Here is a 23,442-nt window from a genome sequence, read left to right on the forward strand (position 1 = left end):
CCTCATATGCAGCTCTGGCGATGTCAACAATGTTGGTGACGTTTGGTGTGAGCTTGGCGAAGAAGGGGATGGTGGTGGCCCTTCGGACCCAGCGACAGATGTTCCTCACCAGCTCGGTGTCCTAGAGTGATGGGGATGAAGAGTCAAATTTCATTACAGGCTTCTGTAGATCACAGAAAGAAAATGCTATTTAAGACTTGTTTTGGCATTCATTCTGGACATTCAGGAACTTCCTGCTGTTAATTCAGGGACTCAGAGACTTGTCAAACCCAAAACGACAAAGAGCACAAACTAGGACATTTGAGGTGCATATCTCATTCATTCACATTCATCTGCTGGTCCATTTTAAAACAGCAAGGCTGCCCTAAATATTCACCGAACACTGGCCACAGAGCACAGAGGCAATGTTCAAAATGTGTTTTCTCTCAATCTCTCTTTTTTCCTCACTCACATTCAGTCTCCCTCTTTCTGCTGCCCGCCCACACACACACACACACACACACACCAAGGACTCCAAATGGTTTAGCGATCCCCTCACAAACTCTCTCAGATGTGGCCAGGGAGGAAAACGCTGTTGTGTCTGAGCATGTCGTCTGAAACACATCGCTGCCTTCATGTTGCTTTTTTACTTATGCGGCTGCCTTTTCCCGCTCCCTTTCCCCAGCCTTCTCTCAGAACAGCTCTCTCATGTCCTTGTCATTCAGCCAGCAACAAAATAACATATAGAGATATAATATTTAGATTAAAACAAAGCATATTGCGTGTGCACCTTTCTGATAGAATTGAAGTCAAGTCCAGTTACACAAATGTGTCTCTAGCAGTGATTTTGTATGTTTGTTTGAAACAAAACTTAAATTAGAATAAATGTAACATAACCTTCTACTATTGTTACAAACATTTAATAGACAAGTAACCCCGATCACCCCTAAATCTTATATTCTTTTATATCCAGTATGCACACCATCATTCAAAAGTTTAAAGTCGGTCAGTTCTTTTACATTTTTTAAAGAAATCTCTTATGCTCAACAAAAATGTGCATTTATTTGTTTAAAAATACTGTAAAAACAGTAATATTGTGGAATATTCTTACAATTTAAAATAACTGATTTCTATTTTAATATATTTTTATAGTATATAATGTTATTCCTGTGATGTAAACCTGAATTTTCAGCATCATTACTCCAGTCTTCAGTGTCACATGATCCTTCAGAAATCATTCTAATAGATTTACTGTTCAAGAAACATTTCTTATTATTATCAATGTTGATATTATGCTGCATAGTAATTTTGAGCAAACTTTAAATACATTTTTTGAGGATTCTTTGAAAAGAAAGTTCAAAAGAACAGCATTTATTTGAATTAGAAATATTTTGTATCATTATAAATGTCTTTACTGTCATTCTTGATCAATTTAATGCATCCTTGCTGTAAAAAAAATTTTTTTTTTTTTTTTTTTTTTTTTTTTTAAATCTTACTAAGCCTGGTAGTGAACACAGAAATAAAAGTGTAACCAGAATCAGTTTTACCCCATGCTATACTAAATATATAGCACTGCACCTTGCTATTGTCATTGACGTTATTTTTGACGTTTCTAATATCTCTTTTAAATCAATTTCAATCTGACGTTTTGGAGGTTACGACCAGCTGTAAAAACAAATTTATATGACACTTCGAGGTGCGGTTGGGTTGCCACCCCCCACCCTGATTGTAGAGATAACTAGGTGTGATTATGAATGAAAATAGGGGGTCTTGGCCTCCTCTAAACCGCTTGTAATTTGAACACTGGTTCTCCTTTATGCGACAAGACTGTAAGTGCAACAAGTCAAATTTAGCTAAAATGTCCTGCATTTTAGTCACTTGTTAAAGTAACGAGAAATACAGAAATAAAACACTGAATCGGATACAGCTTGAGTCCCTCAGGACTTTTAAACGAAGGAAAATAACCCATCTCCAGCAACATCTGGAGCAGAATAAAGTGTGTTTTATAGTGAAGCCGCATCTCCTCCTCTGTTAGTGCTGTGGTTCTGGAGAGCAACGTGATGGCAGTCCTCCAAATCACCGGCATTCATAATGAATGAGATTTGAATGGCGCGCATCTTGAGAGTAGCGCAAACTGTCATAACTCAGAGATACGGCTGAGATGTGCCAAATGGAAATGTGATGTGCCTCTGTCGTACCAGGCTCCGGGCTCCTCAGACATCTGTTGGAAATGCGATGCTTCGGGGCATTTCTGTTTTCCTCTGAATATGAGCGTGTTTGTTCATAGCATGTGTGGGCCCATAAAACATCTCTTTCTTATGTTTTTTTTCTTTCCTTTTTTGGCGGAAAAGTGTCAGAGTGAGTGAAAGGAAAGGGATGAGCACAAAGCAGCAAACAAAGAGATAGAAATGAGGCGCTTTTGAGGAAAAGCCCTATTGTCTTACTTGTTGTAGCCCATCACGTTTGATTGAAACGCAGCCTCTGTGCCGCGCTCTGCACAAGAAACTTTATTGTGGATCTTACCCTCCAGCTATAGTTTCTGACTCAAGATGTTGCGGCCTGAACACGACAAAGCCGATGGGGGACGCTGACATGGCGTGAGAAGCGAACAACGCTTGAATGATATTGGAAAAAACTCACAATGCGATATTTACTTTTTACGCAATATCTATTGCGATATAAAGAAATACACGAATGTTTATTTTTCAAATAAAAAATTGAGTGTTTAATAAAAATCATTATATCGTACTAATTAAATATGACTTATATTTCCATCTTAATTCCAAGTTCTTTCAAACATTAAACCATCGAACTTTTATTTTGTCAGGTTACAAATGGATGCATGCTTTGGATGAGCAATGCCAATCTAGAGTCAGTAGCAAAGCTGCTTTAAGGCAGGCCTCCAAGGTTAGCAAAAAAAGAAAAGAAAAAAAAAGTAACGCTTCAGTACCCAAGGAAGGAGACCAGAGGCTGTTTTTATTTTTTATTTATTGAATGGATGCCAATGGAGAGAGGCTTCACTACACTGCACAACTGCTTTCGTGGGAAAACAGCTTATCATTTAATGAATCGACAGCCTATCGGCTAATCTTCAGCATGTTTTCCATTAAACATACATTTTGGATTGATCTATTTTTAGAGTTTACTCCAAAAAATGTGCTGTTTTTTAAGAGAAGTCGCATACAATTTTGCGGCAGGTAGGATCCAGTTTACGGCGTTTCTCATTCATTTTGATGGTATCCGCAAACAGTGATTGACTGTCGTACAACTCTAAAAAGAAATGAACGGCAAGGCTGTAATGTGATTGGTTATCAAAGCATGCGCGATCCAGGTTGGCTGTTATGCTTTCTCCAATGGTTGAACCACAGACCCTGGTATCTCTCAATAATAACAGCATAACTGTCAGTAGCACATATATATATTTAATTAAATCACAGTCTGCACTAAGCCATATCACGATAGCCATTTTATTTCGATATATTGTGCAGGCCTAATCTGAACAAGTGTGCCGAGGAACATGAGGGGATGATATGTGGTGCATTGGAGGAAAATAGCCACCAGTATGGGCCGTGGGAGGGATGTGGGCAGCAAGCATTTATAACAAGGCTGGCAAACCACACACACATACATGCACGCACACACACACACACACACACACACATACACACTAAATCTTGTCAGAGGGTAGCAACCAGAATGTTCTACGGTCCACAGAGAGAAGACAGAAAAACCCAAAAAGAGAGGGAAAGAGAACTGTGCGGAGACAGGGTGATCAGGGATGGCAGCGCCAGGGACCCGAGCGCCCTGAGGAATGAAATGCTTGAGCGAGGAGAAAAAACAGCACCTTCGGGCTCGCAGAGGAGATTGAGAGCACATTAAGATTTCCAGAAGCATAATGGAGGCTGGCCAGCAGATGTCTGCGAGAACAAGTGTGTGTGCGTGTCCATCTGTGCATAGGTCACTGGTGGCGGGGCTAAAACATAGTGGCTAACAGCAGGGAGCATGGTCAAGGGAAGGTAGAAAAGCATTAGCGGAGCGCTAGGGCCAGAGGCAGGTGCCTGGCCCTGAAACAGATGCTGCTTGTAAGAACTTAATGTCCTCGCAGAGGGGTGCTCAGCGGCGCTGGGAAGGCCTATGACAGCTTATTAAAGGCCTCTGGCTGACAAGTGTTTGTAAGCTTGGCTTTCAAGGCTCCGAGCTCAGGGCTCGCGCTTCGCTGGTGCTTTGAATGCAGGAAGAGAGGCACCTCTGGCTAGACGTGTCTGAAACCCTTTTTCTCGAAATCCGGGAAGAACTAGTTCCGGTGAGGATCGGGACACTTATGAGACGCATCAATCTCACGGAGAGGGCATTGAATCCTAGCCTGGGATCACTCACTGCGCGCACACACACCCGATTCTAAAACATGGGCAAACACACATGGTATGACTGAAGTTGCAGTGGAAGATGAATGAATATGTTGCGGAGGTAATATATGAAGCTCGGGACTCAAACACATCTGAAACACGGCACAGGCAGTGTAGAGTAAGGCACAGACGCAATATTAATTGACAATATTACATGTAAGGTGGATCTATAAATATAAATCAAGCAGGAAGGGAAAGTACTTTGTCCTGCAGATTGTATGACTGTTTTCAGCACCACTGACAGCTCCTTCAGCTGTGGTGATTGTCAAATCACTGATTCTTGAGCACTGCTACAAAACTAAAGAAATGGAAGTATGTGTATCAAAATAATTATTTTGGATTCATAAAAATGTGTTTTTGCCTTGCCTATAACCTCAACATTGTTAACACCGTTAGAAGCAATAAAGTGACAATTATTTATTATAAATATTGGCAAGTCAAGCATTCACCTCTTGAATGAATTGAAACTACAGGATGTTTTCAACTATCACCACAATCAAAAAATCAATCTGTCTGTCTGTCTGTCTGTCTGTCTGTCTGTCTGCCTGCCTGGCTATCCTTCTATATAGAGCTGGTAAGTCCCGCCCCTTCCGCTAACCCCACTGGACCTCTAGGTTGAAAAATCGTCAATGCAAGTGAATGCGAGAAAATAATAATTTTCTGGTCCCGTTTGAATTTTGCCATGTTGTGAACCATGTTGTCTGTGAATTTTTAATATAATTTTTCGTGTGAAGAATGCAACAATTTAGCGGGTAGAAGTTTGATACGGTTAGACTTTGTGTGAGAGCACTTTGTGGACTACAACCTAGTTTTTACATCAGACGGGAATCTGAAGAAAGAACAGCCCATTTGGTTTGAATGGTGACATTTGGGTACAAAACACACAAGCATCTCGATCTGTCTCCATAGATTATCGCAGCATTAGCACCGTGATTTGACAAGTGGAGGGAAAATGTGTTATGGGGTGACGTCACATAGGCGACATGTAGTCTTTCTCGTTATGTCTTTTCCACAACTGCTAGCCAAAGAATCATACAATATACTGTCAAACTCGTAACATGAAAAATTATATAAAAAATTCACAGACAACATTTGTTCACATTCATGGCACAATTCAAACGGGACCAGAAAATAATTATTTTCTCACATTCACTTGCATTGACGATTTTTCAACTTAGAGGTCCACTTGGGGTTTTACGGATATGCGGGACTTACCAGCTCTATATCTACAGTGCTTGTCAGAATTATTTGCCCCCTTGGTAAATATGATCAAAGATGGCTGTAAAAAAAAAATCTGCATTGTTAATCCTTTTCATATAAAAAAAAAAAAAAAAAAAAAAAAATCTAACCTTTCATTGAAGTAAAATAATCTGAAAGTGGGGGGAAAATCACATTATGAAATAAATGTTTTTCTCCAAAACACGTTGGGAACAATTATTTTCCCCCTTTTATTAAATACTTTTTGCAACCTCCTTTTTCCAAGATAACAGCTCTGAGTCTTCTCCTATAATGCCTGATGAGTTTGGAGAACACCTGACAAGAGATCAGAGACCATTCCTCCATACAGAATCTCTCCAGATCCTTCAGATTCCCAGATCCATGTTGGCGCTTTTTCTCTTATATAATAAAATATATATTATTAAATTAGTAATCTTTTACATTAAACTCTTCCTTCTGTCAGAATAAAGTAACCTTATTAAAAGATCAAATTAATATAATATAATATATGGTTTTAGAGGATGTGAGTCATAATGTACTAATATTTTATCATAATTTTGATCAAATATAATCAAATTAAAATAAAATGGTACATCTGTGTTAAAACATTCTAGTGATCATCTATGATTAATCACACAGTGGAAATGTTACCATTTTTAAAACTAATAACAGGTAAATTTGAACATATTTTGTTCTGTGTCTGAAGAATCAGTGATAAACACATGATGACCACAGTAACTCAAAGCTGTAGCACAAACATTTGCCATAAATCATAAACAGACTCTAGTACAGAACAATACGTAGTTCAGATAAAAAGAGAAATCCAAATACGCCTCAACCGAAACAATGCATCGCTTCAGATTCCTGAAGTTCTCCAGCATCCGCGTTCGGAGAGAGAAACTGTTTAGCATTAGCATATTTACATCTTTGCGAGTTGATTTCTGTCTTTGTAAAATGTAAATGAGTTTCCCCTCCGACAGTGCTGTGTCCAGATAGAGCTGCATTAGCCCAGTGTGCCGTACGCTCCAGGGTTCAAAGAGAGGGCCATGCTCCCTGATTAAATACCCAACAGTATGGGGCTGCAATCATACATTTTTGTACCGGTGCACAATTTCCCACTTATTCTCATACAATCAACGAGACCTCCTCCTGTTCCCCACAGCAGAAGCAGGAGAGACAGAAACATACAGATGGGGGTGATCAAGAGAGGGAAAAATAAATAGGAAGCAAAGACAGAGAGAGACAGACAGACGGAAAAAAGCCAGCAATAGAGAGAGCACGAGAGAGAGAGCGTGTGGCAAACAGTGTGATTAAATGATATTGCCTTGCGTTAGTTCACACAGAGGTTAGCTGCCAGGAGGCAGCAGGCTGTGATTAGCTTCATATATGTGTGTGTGTGTGTGTGTGTGTGTGTGTGTGTGTGAGGTAGCGCAGGGCTCGTTTAGAGTCTCTGCAGGAGCACAATGGCTTTGTGTCCTGTTTGAGGGGAGAAACAGCTCTTGCTCTCCTCACAACCATAACGAAACTGAAGGGAGATGGAGAGGAATGAGGTGCCATTAGATGCCTCCTTATGACCCGCTCTGTCCATTTCTTCTGCATTTGAATGTCTTGTGAGGCTTATAGGATCTCCCCGCTGAAAAACACACAGCTTGGGAGCGGAGATGTGGTGCACACATGCTCCATCACCAATGCGAAGTGGCTCTTCTGCAGGTCACCTGAGATAGAGTCAAACTCGTGCCATTTCCAGATTCATCACCTCGCTAATGTTTTCGCAGGAGAAGTGATAAAAGCTCTGAATAAATTACCAGCGTTGTCTTTACTGAATATGACTTTTCTCGCTTGCTTAGAACACAAAAGTTTTTCACGTTCATGCAGTTCTAATGAGTGGGAAAATTAAGCTTTTAGACCTCAAAGAGGACGCAAAAGCATCATAAAAGTGGTTCCTATGAATCTTCTGCTGTATACCAAGTCAAACAATTTTGGTGAGGTACAAACTTAAATTTGTAATTCACTGACCCCCATTGACCATTTACCATATCAACTGAAAAAAATGACCTTACACAGAAAAAGGTGGAGGATTTACATTGGAAAAAAAAATTACTCTTTACAAATTGCTTGTAAATTTCACAAATAATTTCACAAGAAATGCCAAGTAACACTGAAATAAATGTGATATTTTGAAGTAGAAAGTCTAAAATTGTATTTTCTTGTAAAACGAACTCTAGTCATCTTTGTTTTATTTACATCTTTTTTTTTTTACAGTGGAAGAACTTTATCATTTCGAGTCATGAGCTAATCATTCAGGCCAATTTTATGAACCAAATCTATTAGGGCAGAACGATAAATCATAAGAAAATGTATATTGCGATACAGTGCGATTCACAAATTGCAAAGGCTGTCATTTAAATTATATATCTACATACACACATTATGATGTGTGTATGTATATATATTATATATATATATCATTTAAATATATATACATACTGTACGCAGCACACACACACACACACACACACACACACACACACACACACACACACACACACACACACACACACACACACACACACACACACACACTAGCAATATTTCTTATGTAGTTTAATATTGTTTATGATAATATAAATATATTTTATAATATAAAATAATAATAATTATTAATATTATCCCAAATCATGTAGCCCTAATATCAACTGATTAATTTGAAAGATCTGATTTTAATGGGTTCATTCACAAACAGGACACTCCTACTTTTCTCATGAAAGAGATCTATGGCAGGTAACATATTCAGATATTAAGAGAATAAGGACTTGAATTTCTGTCTGTTTCAGTCACACAAATATATCATATCGTCTATAAATGTGACCCTGGACCACAAAACCAGTCACATGAGTAATTTATTTTCAAAATTTGAGACTTATAGGTCATCTGAAAGCTGGATAAATAAGCTTTCCATTGATGTATGGTTTATTAGGATATAGGACAATATTTGGCCAGGATACAACTATTTGAACATCTGAAATCTGAGGGTGCAAACAAATCGAAACATTAAGAAAATAGCCTTTAAAGTTGTCCATTTATGTTCGCGATTGTGCTGCACTCACACAGAAATTTACAAAATATCTTCATGGAACATGATCTTTACTTAATATTCTAATGATTTTTGGCATAAAAGAAAAATCGATCATTTTGACCCATACAATGTATTGTTGGCTTTTTCCACAAATATACCCGTGCGACTTGTGAATGGTTTTGTGATCCAGGGTCACAAATGAGTTTTCCAGAGGAAGGCAAATCACACAGGTTTGGAACAACATGAGTTAATAAAAACTGAAGTTTCTGAAATGAGGTGCTATGCTATGTATGTGTAATCTTACCTGTCCACAGGCCAGTCCCATACCTCTCTCTCCCATGCCATGAGGACAGGACAGGTTGAGCTCCAGAGCATCTGCATTAGAGTCCTGTTGAGTACAGAAGAATCAAGGAAAACACCAATGAAATAAGTATAAGAATCATTGCACTGCAAAATTAAATTGGACCAAAGCTGAAATCTGACACAATTTCATGCAAAGGAAACAATATTGCTTCATGGATTTCTACAGATGGACACTTTACTATCCCATGAGGCTACGGGAGAGGATTCATGAAGCGACGTAACTGATGCTGGTCACATGATAATGAAAGCATGGTGAATGTAGTACATCCGAATTACATTCATACTACACACATTCATACTATATAGAACATAGCGGTTATGAAGAAGTTACTTATTCAAAATAAGTACCTACTCAAGAGAGTATGCGATTTTGGACGCAGCCCAGTTGTAAATGCCCTTCCAAGATGCATTTGAGACTGATAGCAATCCGACCACTCAAACAAGCAGGGAGGTGGGTTAAGACACTTACAGGATGAGACTCATGCAATCGTGGATGCGACACATGGATGCAGCAATCACAAAACGCAAACACTAACTGCCATAGTGTGTGAAGAGAGCTTTGGTATATTTCTATATAGCTCAGGATATGGAATTTATATCCATTTTGTATTTATGTGGCCAAGTGTAAATGTAAGTGGAATCCAATCAATCAAGACACATTATATTATGTTTTAACAGACCTTTCAATAATAAGGTCACAAATGACATACAGTGTATGAATGTCCTTTGTTAACAAACCAAATTACATTTACTTTAAAGTCAGCACAACACTACCAAAATGTTTCAAAAAAACGTTTCTTCCATTTTAAAATGATAAAATATATCTATTGATCAAAATAAAGACGTAAAAAGCATCTGGGCACTTCTTTAACAAAAATAAAATGATCATAAAAACATTTTTAATATATATACTATACTATATAAAGTGTCCAAATACTTTTTGGGGCAGCTGTATGTAAAACAGCAGGAGCCTCCTAGAAGCTGCACAAAGAAAAAGAGACAAATCTATAACAAAAAGAAAGAGACACCTTGAGCACTTCCCAGCATTCAAAAAGCATAAAATGGTGTTCTTAAAATAGACCCAGAATAACTCTTTGACATGTCAAAGCTGCCACAGAGTCGTCTTATAAAAAGGAAAGCAGAAAAAAGGCAGCACAGGTGGATGGGGAGCGGGTGAGTGAGCGAGGGTGCTGGAAGTGGGAAAGCATTCAACAGGCAATTACGCTCTGGCGGCCGTTCTGAACCGCACTGAAATGGGGAGAGCCAGAACCATTTCTCCTCTACACACCCTACAAACCTGCTGCTTCAGACACACAGCCTTGGCTTTCCGAAAGCCTGACAGCCATTAGAGAGGAGAGAGAGAGAGAGAGAGAGAGAGAGAGAGAGAGAGAGAGAGAGAGAGAGAGAGAGGGATAGTAAGTGAGAGCGAGCGAGCGATTTGGCTGGGTTTGAGAGACACAAAATGACAGACAAGACAGGCAGAAGACAGAATTGTGCAAATCTACTCCAAGGTGTGCAGATATAAGCTGCATAATTATATTATATGGCCAAAAAAAAAAAAAGAGGACATCTGCTTTGTGAACATTTCATTCCACAAATGATGGAGAATAATATGATGTTGGTCCGTACTGCAATAAAACACTTCTCTGGAAAGGGTTTCCAGTCAATGCTGACATTTTTCAGTGGCTGTTTCCTTCCTGCATCCACATGAGCATAACTGTCGTCAGTACTGATGTTGAGCGAATATTGAATTTTGATTAATAATATAAGTAAAAAAATAAAAAAAATTAACTATACGTTTGCGGTCAATAACTGTAGACTCTTGTATATACACAGTATACATACATTCTAATATTCAAACATTTGAGAATTTATTAATGTTTCTGAAAGTCTTCTCACCAAGGCTGGAAAAACCCAAAAGTACAGTAAAAACTAACAGTAAAAACTAATATTACAATTTAAGTTTTTATATTTTAAAATATATTATTATTGTGATGGCAAAGCTGAATTTACAAAATTACACAAAAGCACCATATATACTTCATAAAAGTGGTCCATACAGCAATATATAAAAGTTCAAGTTAAATGTTGAATTTTCATGATCCTTCAGAAATCAAGAATTTTTTTTTATTTTTTTTTATCAATGTTGAATACAGTTGTTTAATAGAAAAAAATAAATAAATCAGGATTCTTTGATGAATACACAGTTGATGATCAATACTGTCCTTTTTGATCAGTTTAATGCAATTAATGCAGTATGTGCATATGTGCACAAAAAACACACATTTATATATGTCTATATAACATCCCTGAAGGAAAAAAGCTAACCTAAACCACGAAAAAACAGCCCTAGACTATTCTTATTCCTCTTCTGTCAAACTTTACAGCTGGCAACATGCATGTGTGGAAGGTTGGGAATGTGAGTCGCCCTCTCAGTCAGTCCGAGATCTGTTTGTCAGACTGCCAGATGGTGAAGAGTGAGTGATTAATCAAAGAATGCATTTCCACCGCTCCTGAGCTCTTCGCCACTCCAGCTGATGCTTGCCGTTGCTCGTGCTGATCTTAGATTTGTATGCAGCTGCATGACCACAGAAACCAAATTTATAAAGCCCCTGATGAACAGTTCTTGTGCAGTTCTGTGTTTCCAGTGGCTGGCGGACTCAACGAGGAGATTCACAACCAAGGACAGATGATATTTACACACAATGCACCTTAACATTCAACGGCCCCTTTTTGCATTTTCCACCTGCGACTTTGTGGGAAAGATTGCATCCTTGGACAGATTTCAAGTAATTCTATTTGTGAATCCTAACAATGCCATGGTCAGAAACAAGAGCATGTGTGTAATGAGAAAGATCTTTTGTGTACCACATTCAACAGAAAACTTCAAAGCTGATTTCTACTATCCAGAAATAGTCAAAAGTACATCACATCAAAGCTCCCAACTTAAACGGGAAACAAAAGCCAACTGTTGCGCTCGTCGAGACGAAGATAAGTGCTTGCATCTATTATAGGTTTCTATTTGTAAGCTCAGATGATTTCAGTCTTCACGTACGGACCAGGCTTTAAGCTGTGGCTTACCTGCAGGACTCTGAAAAATGTTGTTTGTGTGCGTGTGTGTGTGTGTGTGAGAGAGAGAGTGAGTGGAGGGTGTCTGGATACGCTCCATTAGACAGCCAGAGGCCTCAACACAAACACTGATCAGACCTGACACTAACTTTGACAAGAACTAACCACTCCAGTGTGATCAAAGCCGTGCTGCCCGGCCCAATCCAGCTCATAGCTACATCAAGGCACCTTTGATAGACAATTCTGTTGGGCCCTTTAACACAGTGCACTTCTTTAATGAATGAATTAAAGACCAGCATTAAGACATTTCTCGAACTCTTCTCTCAGCTAAAGTTAGGCTTCGTCGCCACAGAAAAAGGCAGCTCTCATATCTTCTGTGTCTTTGAAAGTTTCATAAAAGCACAGCGTGTTTAGTAAAGGCGAGAATGACACATCAAAATCCTGATCCTAATTCCAAACAGCCAAAGTTCAGTGAAAATCAGAGCAAAATACACTGTTTACTCCTGGTTTTAAGATCAGTTTCTGGTGGTCACAAGGGGTCAGTACAGATGGTCCAATGACACAAAGTATCTGATGTAGTAAGTGATGTACACTACCGTTCAAAAGTTTAGTGTCAGTAAGATTATATTTTATTTTAATATATATTAAAATGTAATTTATTCCAGTCATGTCAAAGCTGATTTTTCAGCATCGTAACTCCAGTCTTCAGTGACACATGATCCTTCCGAAATCATGCTGATTTGCTGCTCAAGTCTCTATTCTCAATGTTGAAAGATAGAAAATAGAGAGTTCAAAGGAACAGCATTTATGTGAAATAGAATATTTTCTGAACAATGTAAAAATCTTTACTGTTATGGCTTTTCATTCAAAGAACTGGTTCATAAGAGAGGCGTTCATTTCGGCAACGAGACTATACCGGCTGTGCTGTGTAGAGTATGTTTTTAATTCATTGAAAAGAATCAGTTCATAACAGACATTCATTTCGGGAATCAGACAACGCTGGTCGCACTGTATATCCTTGACTCACTTAATAGAATCGGTTCATTAGAGTCTTTTGCCTTTTAAGAAGAAAGATGTTTGTACCATTTTAATTTGTGGAATTCTGTATTTTTATAACATCACATTCAAGACAGATCATAATACTATGTGTAAATAGGGCCAATGTGTGGGTTGTTTTGTAATGTGTATTATATCACAGGACTGTTGAGGAGGAAGAAGATTGTCATAATGATACAACAGTAGAGAATGACTTACATGATTGTACATGAAACTTCCCACTAAACTCCCTCACAAACGTCTTCCTTATTCGTCTTGAAGCTCACCGTCACGCCAACCTCCTCTTTGCACGAGCCAAATTTTCTCCTGGGTTTTTCTCAATGTAAACGCACATGTGTGTGGGATCGTTGAGCGTATTTGTATGTGTGTGTGTGTGTGTGTGTGTGAGGGCGTCGAGGAGTTAAACTGGAAGGTACAAGAGCGTACAACACCTCAATTAGAGCAGCAGCAGCAGCAGTAAGTGTTAGTGATGGCAGGGTCCTGTCCGTTTACATCCAGAAGGAAACAGCTCCAGCGAGGACACACACATACGTCGGCTGCAATAACGCCAGTCTACAGAAACCCTCAAGTATATGTCGAACAAGAAACTCTTGGTTCCCTGTTGATGCTTCACTCTTGTCTTGTTAGGAAACAGATTGTCAAAACCTGTTAGGTTTAAAGGGATAGTTCACTCATATATATATATATATATATATATATATATATAAATAGGTTTATCATTTACTCATCTCATTTAAAACCTATATAATTTCTCTTTATCTGTGGAAAACTAAAGTTAAGGGGAAAAAAATGCTATAAAGTATCATAAAAGTGGTTTATACTAGTGATCTAAACTGGAAATTGCAGACAGCAGTGAAAGAAACAGGGTAAATAATAATCATTATAACAAATTTTTGGTAAAGGCCCGTTCACACCAAGAACGCTAACTATAAAGATAACTATAATGATAACTATATTTGCATCCACTCAAGCGGACAGTATGTTCTGTTTATTCTAAGCGTGCTGCAGTTTTGTTGTCTGTCACTTTAAATTCTCAAGCTCTTTAAAGCAGGATGGATTCTGATTGGCTGTCAATGTTTTTATCTTTCATCAGCTGAAAAAAAAAAAGCTCTGATTTCTCTGTGCTGTTATTGTTATAGCTGTGGTGTGAACTCTGCTATTCTTTTACATTAAGAACAACTTTTAGAACTATATCTTTATCGTTATCTTTATAGTTATGGTTCTTGGCATGAAAGGGCCTTAATATAATATGGTTAACAATATGGTTGCTTTTGTAAACATCAGATAACATTAAGTAACAATGGAAAAAACCCACTAATCTTAGTTAATGTTAATTTCATAATTTACTAACACATTATTAAAAATGAAAAGTTGTTTCTGTTAATATAACAAATAAAAAAAAAGATGAATAAATACTGTACCAAATATATTTCACATTGTCAGTTTATGCATTAATTAACTAATGTCACCTATTGGAACCTTATTGTAAAATGTTGCCATCTATTCTATTCTATTCTATTCTATTCTATTCTATTCTATTCTATTCTATTCTATTCTATTCTATTCTATTCTATGTACGATTTGTTTTGAAATAATGCATTACATTTATCAAAAATGACAGTAAAGACAATGTATCATGGTTTCTACAAAAAATATTAAGCAGCAAATCCATTTTCAACATTGATAATAATAATAATAAATGTTTCTTGAGCACCAAATCAGCATATTTGAATGATTTCTGAAGGATCATGTGACACTGAAGACTGGAGTCATACTGAGCCCAAACATGTCATGTCATGTCTGTATGGATCACTTTTATGAAAGTACAATCTTCAACATTTCTCATTTTGTGTTTCACAGAAGGAAGACATGCCAAGATGAGCTGAGAAAATGATGACAAATGTTCATATTTGGTTGAGCTATGCCTTTAAGTCAAGCCTTTGTTTAGCCACTAGATGAATAAAAGCACACTTACTCTGTCAAGGTCAGTCTGGTTATGATAGAGGAATCAGGTTTGTTCCAGCTATGGCAAACATACATTTTATAAAGTTTTACAACTTCTCATTCACAGTTTGTGAGCACAGTTGGCTTCTGTCACCCGAAAGGCTGAAATCCAATGATACAGTATCTAATGCAAATTTAATGTAAAAGCCTCTTTCCACAGAACCAATGAGGCTTTACACTATGAATATGGATGCGACTGTGTTTGTCACTGTGTTGAGAATACGTGTGATAAACAAATGCTTCTTTTTGTGATATGCTGAGCAAAAAAAAACAAAAATTCAGACTTCACAAAAAATTCACATTAACAGACTTTCAAACATGTAAATGGAATGGATATCTTGAGGAACAAGATCTTCAGAACATTAACTAATTTCACGGATTCATGTTACATTTACTTTTCATGCTTCCAATAAGCCTGATTACTCTCAGAAGTTGGGAGATGTGTAAGGAGCAAACAGAGCAAACTTGACAAACACACGCAAAGAGAATGGCGGCTTACCTCAGCCATCTTTGCCAGCTCAGTCCAGTCAGCTTGGTTGTAACTGCACATAATACTGGCAATGATAATCTAGACAGAGAAGAAAAGAGTGTGAGGAAGAGAAAAAAAAACGTAGGGAGAATGAAAATGACTGATGAAGTGTGATTTCACCTGACGCGCTGGCACAAAATCCACCAGTTTTTCTAATCCGCATTTATTCATTTCATTTTTTAACAGCCCAGCTCACAGCAAAAGCTATTACCCTGCCTTAAACTGTGCAGCTTTATAATTCAGTGCGTTTGCAGATGCCCAGTGGCATGCACGTATTATTAAAACAATAAAAACATCACGCTGACAGCATTATTCAGCTCCTCTGTGGCAAGGCAGGATTTAGCTGTATTACTCTCTCTGTATGCGGAGACACTGTAATCGCACCATAAAGCGGAGAGATATACGCCACGTGTCTCATCCTCGCCGGGCGCTTTTAAGGGAAACAAATCGGCACAGAGGGTGCTGGGAGGAATGCTTGGCGGCCAAAGCATGTGTTGAAGTTTATGAGTCCATCCATCCTGGATCTTGCTGGGACCTGGGGGACCTGTAGCGGCTTTAACCCCACCTCCTCTCATCCGCTCACCCCTGGGAGCTCCGCTCAACCGCACATACTGACCACGGCTAGAAAAGCAGCGTCGATGTTTTATTGGTGTCAGGAGGATAACTGAGGGCCGGGTCTCCATACATGTATATCTGTGATATAACATCAAGTCGGCTCTTTTTGCTGTCTTGCATTTAGCAGAAACTCGAGCTTGAGAAGAAATAAGCCTGTGAATGTACATGCAGGGCATTGTTCTACTATGGAAGCTTGTTTTTGCCAAAAAAAGTCAAGACTTTTTATCTCACAATTCTGACTTTTTTCTCACAATTGAGAGTTAATATAAAATCGTATAATCATAATAGCAAGTTTACATCTCATAGTTCTTAAAAAAAACTCGGAATTCAGAGTTTACATCTTGAAATTTTTACTTTTTTCACGGAATTCTGAGTTTACATCTTGAAATTTTTACTTTTTTCACGTAATTCTGAGTTTACATCTTGAAATTTTTTCTTTTTTCCTTGGAATTCTGAGATTACATATTACAGTTCTGACTTCATGTAAAAAAACAAAAAAAAACAAAAAAAAAAACAGGTAACTGCGACTTTTTATCACAATTCTGACTTTTTGCAAATTTATATCTCACAGTTCAGACTTTTCTTCTCAACTCGCAATTCTGAGTTTATATCTTGCAATTCAAAGAATTAAAAAAAGAGTCAGAATTATGAAATACTGCATTAACTAAAGAATTGGGGGAAAAAAGTCAAGAATTGAGAGATAAAACCTTGCAATTACCTTTTTAATTTTTTTTATTCTGTGGCGGAAATAAGCTTCCATACACTACTCCTTTCTAATCAGACAGAGGAAAAAACGAAAGAGAGAGAGAGTGAGCAAGACAGGCTGCGTCTCTGAGAAGCACAGGAATCACCCTGTTATCGCTTTAATAACACTGTGCTGAGGTAACCGAGCCCGTCCGCCAACACTAGCAACACTGGCCCTCTAGGGACCCCCATTGCTGTGGAAACTGTCAATCACGCGATGATGTGAGGAAATTAAAAAAAGAGAAGGGGGCGGGGTCGCATCTTTTTCTACGAGCCACGTCTGTTCTTCAGTTACAGGACTCTCGCGAGCCTCGCGGGCTCACAGAGAGTGTGTTTGTGGGGCTGAAATATGTGAGCCAGTATAATTTGACATTATTGCGGTGTTTTTGTTATTCATTACGCTTCTCTGAGTATTCATTTCATCCAGCGGCATGCGCCCATCACCCCTGACCACGAACCAGTCACACGCTGTGATGAGCTCCGCTGAACACAACACTTCAACATTCCCCTAGAGTGTGTTCGGTGCTGGCCCGCGTGGGTCACGACGTGGTGGCGAGGAGCGTTGGGGAAAAATGGAAATTGTAAATAGTAAATGGAGATAATGGGCATGTTGAATAGCTGATATCTGCCCAAAATCAATGAGCATTATCAATGAGAGTCTTACTAAACAATTCAGTGTGCATATTATGTTTATCTCGCTAGATGTGTGACAGGCTCTTTTCCAAAACCTAGTGGGCCTCCTACAGTGGAAGCATTTTAAGGAAGCATAGCTAAATGTAGACATTTTAATATTGATTCCTCCTAAGATGCCTTTTTTTGGCCAAATTCTAATATATCCTTTGTGGAGAAGGCAATCTTGGGAAGCACTGTGGCGAGAAGTGAAAACACAAATCCAAGATGATGGGTAATGTTGACCATAAATAAATGTACATTTCATTTACAAACTAGTTAAGTATACAACTGAATAATTTACCCACACTGTAAAAAGACTGCTTCATGTGGCTCCTTCTAAATTAACTGGTTTGGCAATATTGTCACAAATATTTTATTATGACTGAAAAAACTTTACTTTATTAGATTATACCAAATAACAAAAATATTTGTTGGGGGGTTAGATAAAGTATAACTCCTTAAAGGTGAAAGCTGTGCAGTACAATATTTGTGAAAGCCAAGTATTGTAGCAATGTTTACCAGAGTAAACGTTGTTAGCCTAGCAACATGCTAATTTAGTCAGACATTAGATGTTAGTTATATAACTTTGTGCTAGCTACTTACATTAAATTGTATTGTATGTCCCTCATTTATTTTCAGATTAATCTTGCATTAACAATAGTTTACAATAACATTATTAAACAGAAATATTATAACTACATTTTACTGCTGAATCCTCTGCCACTGGTGTTTTGAGCGTTTCCGCATATTAATGTTGCGGAAAATTCTGAGTTGTAATGCAAATTAAGTTGTAACTAGGATGTGAGTGCTTTTTGCAAGTCTGAATCTCGTTATTGCGGTAAATGTCGGCAAATCAATCAATCACACAGTTTATATGAAATTTCATTCAATACCAAAACATATGTGACTAAAACTAATTATTTGACCAAATATAATTATGTGCTACACATTTTTGTTTACTAGGTTTTTCCATGTAACATGCTACAAAATGCTAACTTCAACAACATGCTAACTTCAAACTCTAAAAAAAGCACTAATTAAAAATTCAATTTAGGATTGGATGTTGCCTAAGAAGATAAGCTTCCTATGTAGACAGCGAGGTAAAAGCCAGTCTGAAAAAAACAACAACAAAAAAACAGGGACACATCTGTGTGAAGGAGGAATTCATGGGGTTAGTGTGAAAAGTGACATTGTGCCTCATAATTACACCCTGTAATTCAAAATTAATCTCACCCTTGAGTGAAGCAGGCAGACAACAAAAGTTGAGGAAGTTATTTTGTGCTCAAACGGGCTGTCTCATTGCAAATGATTAGAGAGAAAAGAGATGGCTGATTGCGATGAAAAGAACACTACAAAAAGCCATTGTCATCTGCCTGCGGAGCGACAGAGGAGGGAGAAGAAGAGAATGAAGGCTTTGGAAAATCTTCTATTAGTGAGATTCTATTACACAATTACTCGTGAAGCAGTTAACATGCACAGAGCAAAAGCGACTCGAGTTACTGAGGGACCGAAAACGAGGGAAAAAGATGGCACCTCTATTATAGAGAATTATGGCTGTTGATAAAACACTGACAGGCTCCCCAGACTCACAAAGTGAGAAACAAAGTAATGAATCACATTATGGAAGAAAAAAAAAACTCTGCAGGAATAAGAGTAAAGGAGAAAGAGAAATAAGAGATAAAGACAAGATAAGTCAAACGCTGAGCTGAAAGTGAACTCACATTTTGGGGGAAGTCAGCTTTGAGTTCAGCCACGCTCTTGCACCAGTAGGCGGCTGTTTTTTCACTAATGAGCTCGATGTTGAGGAACGAGCCCTGGCCAGGACCGAAAAGGTGGCCTGAGGTGGTCCCACGCACGATTCGAGGTGACACATTGGTCACCAAATCCTGCAAGAGAGAGAAACTTTGTCACTGTTCACTAAACTGCAATTAGCAGTGAGAGAGCACACAAACTGCATTCGCTAGGCTGAAAGTGATCAAACTTGGAGCATGAATGCATTTTTCCTTTGAAACCTTTACACACACATCTGTACTTTCTTCATCATAATGTCAGACTCCACAAATGCTTGCTATATATTCATGATACAAGCATCAATCAAACACATTTCAGCCTTTTTTCACCATTAAGAGAAAACTATGATAAATGAACTAATAAGAGCATGGCCCATTAGTAAGAGCAATTAGAATTCATTTGCATGTGTTAATTAGGAGCCACACAATTTTAAACAATTAAGATAACTAGGGGCGTCATGCATTATTATCTTATTTTTATTTTTGAGGGGGCACCAGAGGCAAGATAACACATGAGCAAAGAAAATAAAATTCACTCAACTACTTCAATGCCCATGACCTCAAATATGATGATAATAATAACAGTATAATAGACTTTATTTGTATATACTGTAGCACACTTAAAGGTGGCTTTTCAAGGTGCTTTACAAAAAGAGAAAAATATAAAAGGCAGCTATATATTTTTTTTTATGTATAATGACCCACTGTGTTATAAATATCAAACATGATATTATTAAGATTTTTTTCCCCTGAATTAAATAATGGTCTTTATTCTTGTACTAAAGCTAATATTTAATTAGATAATATTTTTATATTATTTTATAACATTATTAAAAAATATTTAAAATATTTTGTATTAAGTTTACTTTATTTCTACTCATTCATGTAAGATGTATAAACCTCTACAATACACAAAAAACATTGTGGTTTGCTGTTGTTGTGATCTCATTGAGAGTTTGGTCATCTCATGTGCAGTTAGTAATATACTGTACACATGTGTCAATGGAAGCGGCAAAAATAATCCTTTCAAACATAATTTGACAACGTGTTTAATTTGGATCAGATACACATTGTGTGGGTAACCGTAAAGTTTACTCTATTCTTCTCCCAGTTCACCATCCACTTACTTTCATGTATTTTGGGAAAAGTGGAGGAATATACGCATTTTAATTCCAGTGTAACACCAAATTCTGTGACCTATCGAATTCTGCAAATTCTACTATGGTCACAAATTTGATGGCCCAAGAATTTGGAATGACAAGCTCTTTGATTTTCAGCATTGCAGCGCAAACTAACATGGTGGCGGTCATTTAACATGATCATTATAAAGGTGGTTAATGCTAGCGTTTTTGATCATTTTTACAAAAATGTCATGGCCACAGGAATATATTGCTGTATGAATATCTGAACATGCAACATATCAAAAGAAAGAACAGACCCTCTGCTTTTAAACAAACAAACAAAAAATTGAAAAATTTCATCAACACTTTAATGTAATTTTCATTAAAAAAAGCAAAACTCAAAGACTTTTTCAAAGACTACAACGTGCATAAACAATTAAGCTTGTCTCCTCCACTGAATAAAAAATTAAAAAGGTAATTGCAAATTTTTATCTCACAATTGTGACTTTATAACTCATAATTGTCAGTTTATATCTCACAATTCTGAGAAAAAGTCAGAACTGCGAGATGTAAACTCGGAATTGTGAGACAAAAAGTCGCAATTATCTTTTAATTGGTTTTATTCCGTGTCGGAAACAAGTTTCCATAGCAATGCTTTTAGCTCTTGTTTCTGCTACTTTTTTATCCGTGTTTTGATCCGGAAATATCAGATATTTTACGATTTAGTCAGAGAAAATTTTGAATGAAAAGGAAAAGTGAAATAAAAAAAGATACATCAGTCATATTGTCTATTGTGGCATCGGTGTGTCACGTGACAAGCATGGGAATAATAAGGTGGTACATTCTAAAATAACAGTCGCCTTAATTCACGCCTGCTAAAATATTTTAAACTTGCAAGTGAATGTTAAGAACTAAATATTTCAATTCAATAAAATAATAAAATCTTTTTCCCCCCCTGTAAATTTTCTGTTGACCCCTGTAATTGACTGGGTGTAAATTGATTTCTGTTTTTTACCTACAAAATAGAAAATTCATTAAAAAAAATCTGTCTCCATGTGAGCTACTAAAAATAACAACAGAACAATCTGTTACCGTATTTAGAGTACAGCAGGCATATGTCAGTTTTCCTTTTGAAAGATCGCAAGAGAAAAACTATTATTACAATGAACCACATGTGATTTTTTGTGAAACTAGAGCATCTTCCGATCACCAACGCCTTCATGAAATGCCTCCAAATGTGAGAGTGTTAAACCTGCCAGTGATTTTGTTGCCTTTGGTTTTGCTTCCGTTTCAACACCACATCTGCCTTCAACGCTAATGCCAAGAGTGTCTCCACAGAATGGTATACGTTTCTTAGGTCAGAAACTCAGCGTAATCGTTATTGCGAATGAAGGAGACGTGGACAAATTGTCTGGAGGTATTTGAGATAATGAGAGAGTAGAAAACACTGAGATTACCAAATACATATACTCACATTACCCACATTTCCAACTTCATTTACACTGTCAGCCGAGTACTCTCTTTAAGGTAATGTGTGTGAAGAATATCCACTGGTAAGTAAATAATCTCTGGTTTTCTGAGCCCATTAGCATGCGTTAACCTGCCAAACATTAGCCTGGGTTGAATTCACACACTTCTTTAGCATGAGATGAGGTCAGTGGTTAGCCATGGCCTCGTGTGTGGCGTTCAGCAAACTGAAGGGGTTTATCACACCGGCACAGCCCAGTAATCCCCCCTTTCAAGCCAGCACCTCTCCCGAAAGGAACACGCATGATAAGAGAGTGATCAAATGTCATGCCATGCGCCACACTCGAGTGTCGGAGGAAGCCCTCTGATAGGCCGGCCCGGAGGCACATCCAGGGTAATTACAGACGCCGCGGTTACGCTGTCCCGACGAGCTGCAAACCCCCACTTCCTCTTTCCCGCTCTCCTCAGAGACAATCTCCGGTTAAATATTAGTCTGTCTGCCATTTAAACAGTTCAGCTATGTTTTAAGCTGACACAGGAAAGCGTTTGGCCACAATTATCTCTATGACTATAGCCGTTATTATGTTGACACAGAACGAGCTGCAAGAGAGGGTACGGAATCTGTTCCCGCTGCTATTTTGCTGTGTCCTTGCGTTTGCGCTATAGGGCCCGCATGATGAAGGGACGAGTGGCCGTGACTGGAGATTGCAAAACAATTACACTTTACAAAACCATTGGCTGCAGGTTTATGTAAACGAATTCTTGGAAGTACATGTTGGAGACCGTGGTTGTTGACTGCAGATTAGATGTATAGCTAAACAGCTAAATGGCCTTGATGGAGATGACATACATAACTGTTTTTCCATCTGCTAGCACAGTGCATGTTTTCAGACCTTAATGCCAATGACTGGGGCAAAATAAAGCTTTAAATTTCCTGTTCGCCTTTGTTATTTACTTTTTTGTGGTTATTCGAAGCAGGTTTTCATAAATCTAACCATTCATATAGCGTAGATGTTCTGAAAGGACTTTACTTTTAAGTCTATACCTTTTTCTATTGGAAAAATCCATATGTGCAGTATATTGGCTGTGGCCTTAAATCACCATGTTTCAAAACTTTCAGCAGTCATAGCCACTTTACTAATATTGATACATTCACATTTTACAGAGCGTTTCCTCTCTGCTTTTCACTGAGTTCAGCAGTCTGGTCTTTCAGTTCTGTAAAGTGAAGGGAATCTGAGCTTGTTTGGTGAGGATAAATGTCCCTGTGAAACTTCACATCGACACGTATAGACGATGCCTTCTGGATTCAAAGGAGCTGTTACAAAAGCTGAAA

General features: G+C 37.9%; 1 protein-coding gene across 2 annotated transcripts in view; it reads right to left on the bottom strand.

Annotated features, from left to right (window-relative positions):
* dpydb (dihydropyrimidine dehydrogenase b) overlaps positions 1 to 23,442 on the bottom strand; it is a 144,777-nt gene that overhangs the window by 26,594 nt on the left and 94,741 nt on the right. For both annotated transcript variants that reach the window (XM_082172759.1, XM_082172760.1), the window contains 4 exons: positions 19,453 to 19,617; positions 15,671 to 15,739; positions 8,984 to 9,067; positions 1 to 121 (listed from right to left, as the gene is read on the bottom strand). In XM_082172759.1, the coding sequence (XP_082028885.1) occupies positions 1 to 121; positions 8,984 to 9,067; positions 15,671 to 15,739; positions 19,453 to 19,617 (439 nt within the window). The remainder of the gene's footprint in view (positions 122 to 8,983; positions 9,068 to 15,670; positions 15,740 to 19,452; positions 19,618 to 23,442) is intronic.

This window comes from Leuciscus leuciscus (genome assembly GCF_965113295.1).
Source record: "Leuciscus leuciscus genome assembly, chromosome: 6".
Classification (NCBI taxonomy): Eukaryota; Metazoa; Chordata; class Actinopteri; order Cypriniformes; family Leuciscidae; genus Leuciscus; species Leuciscus leuciscus.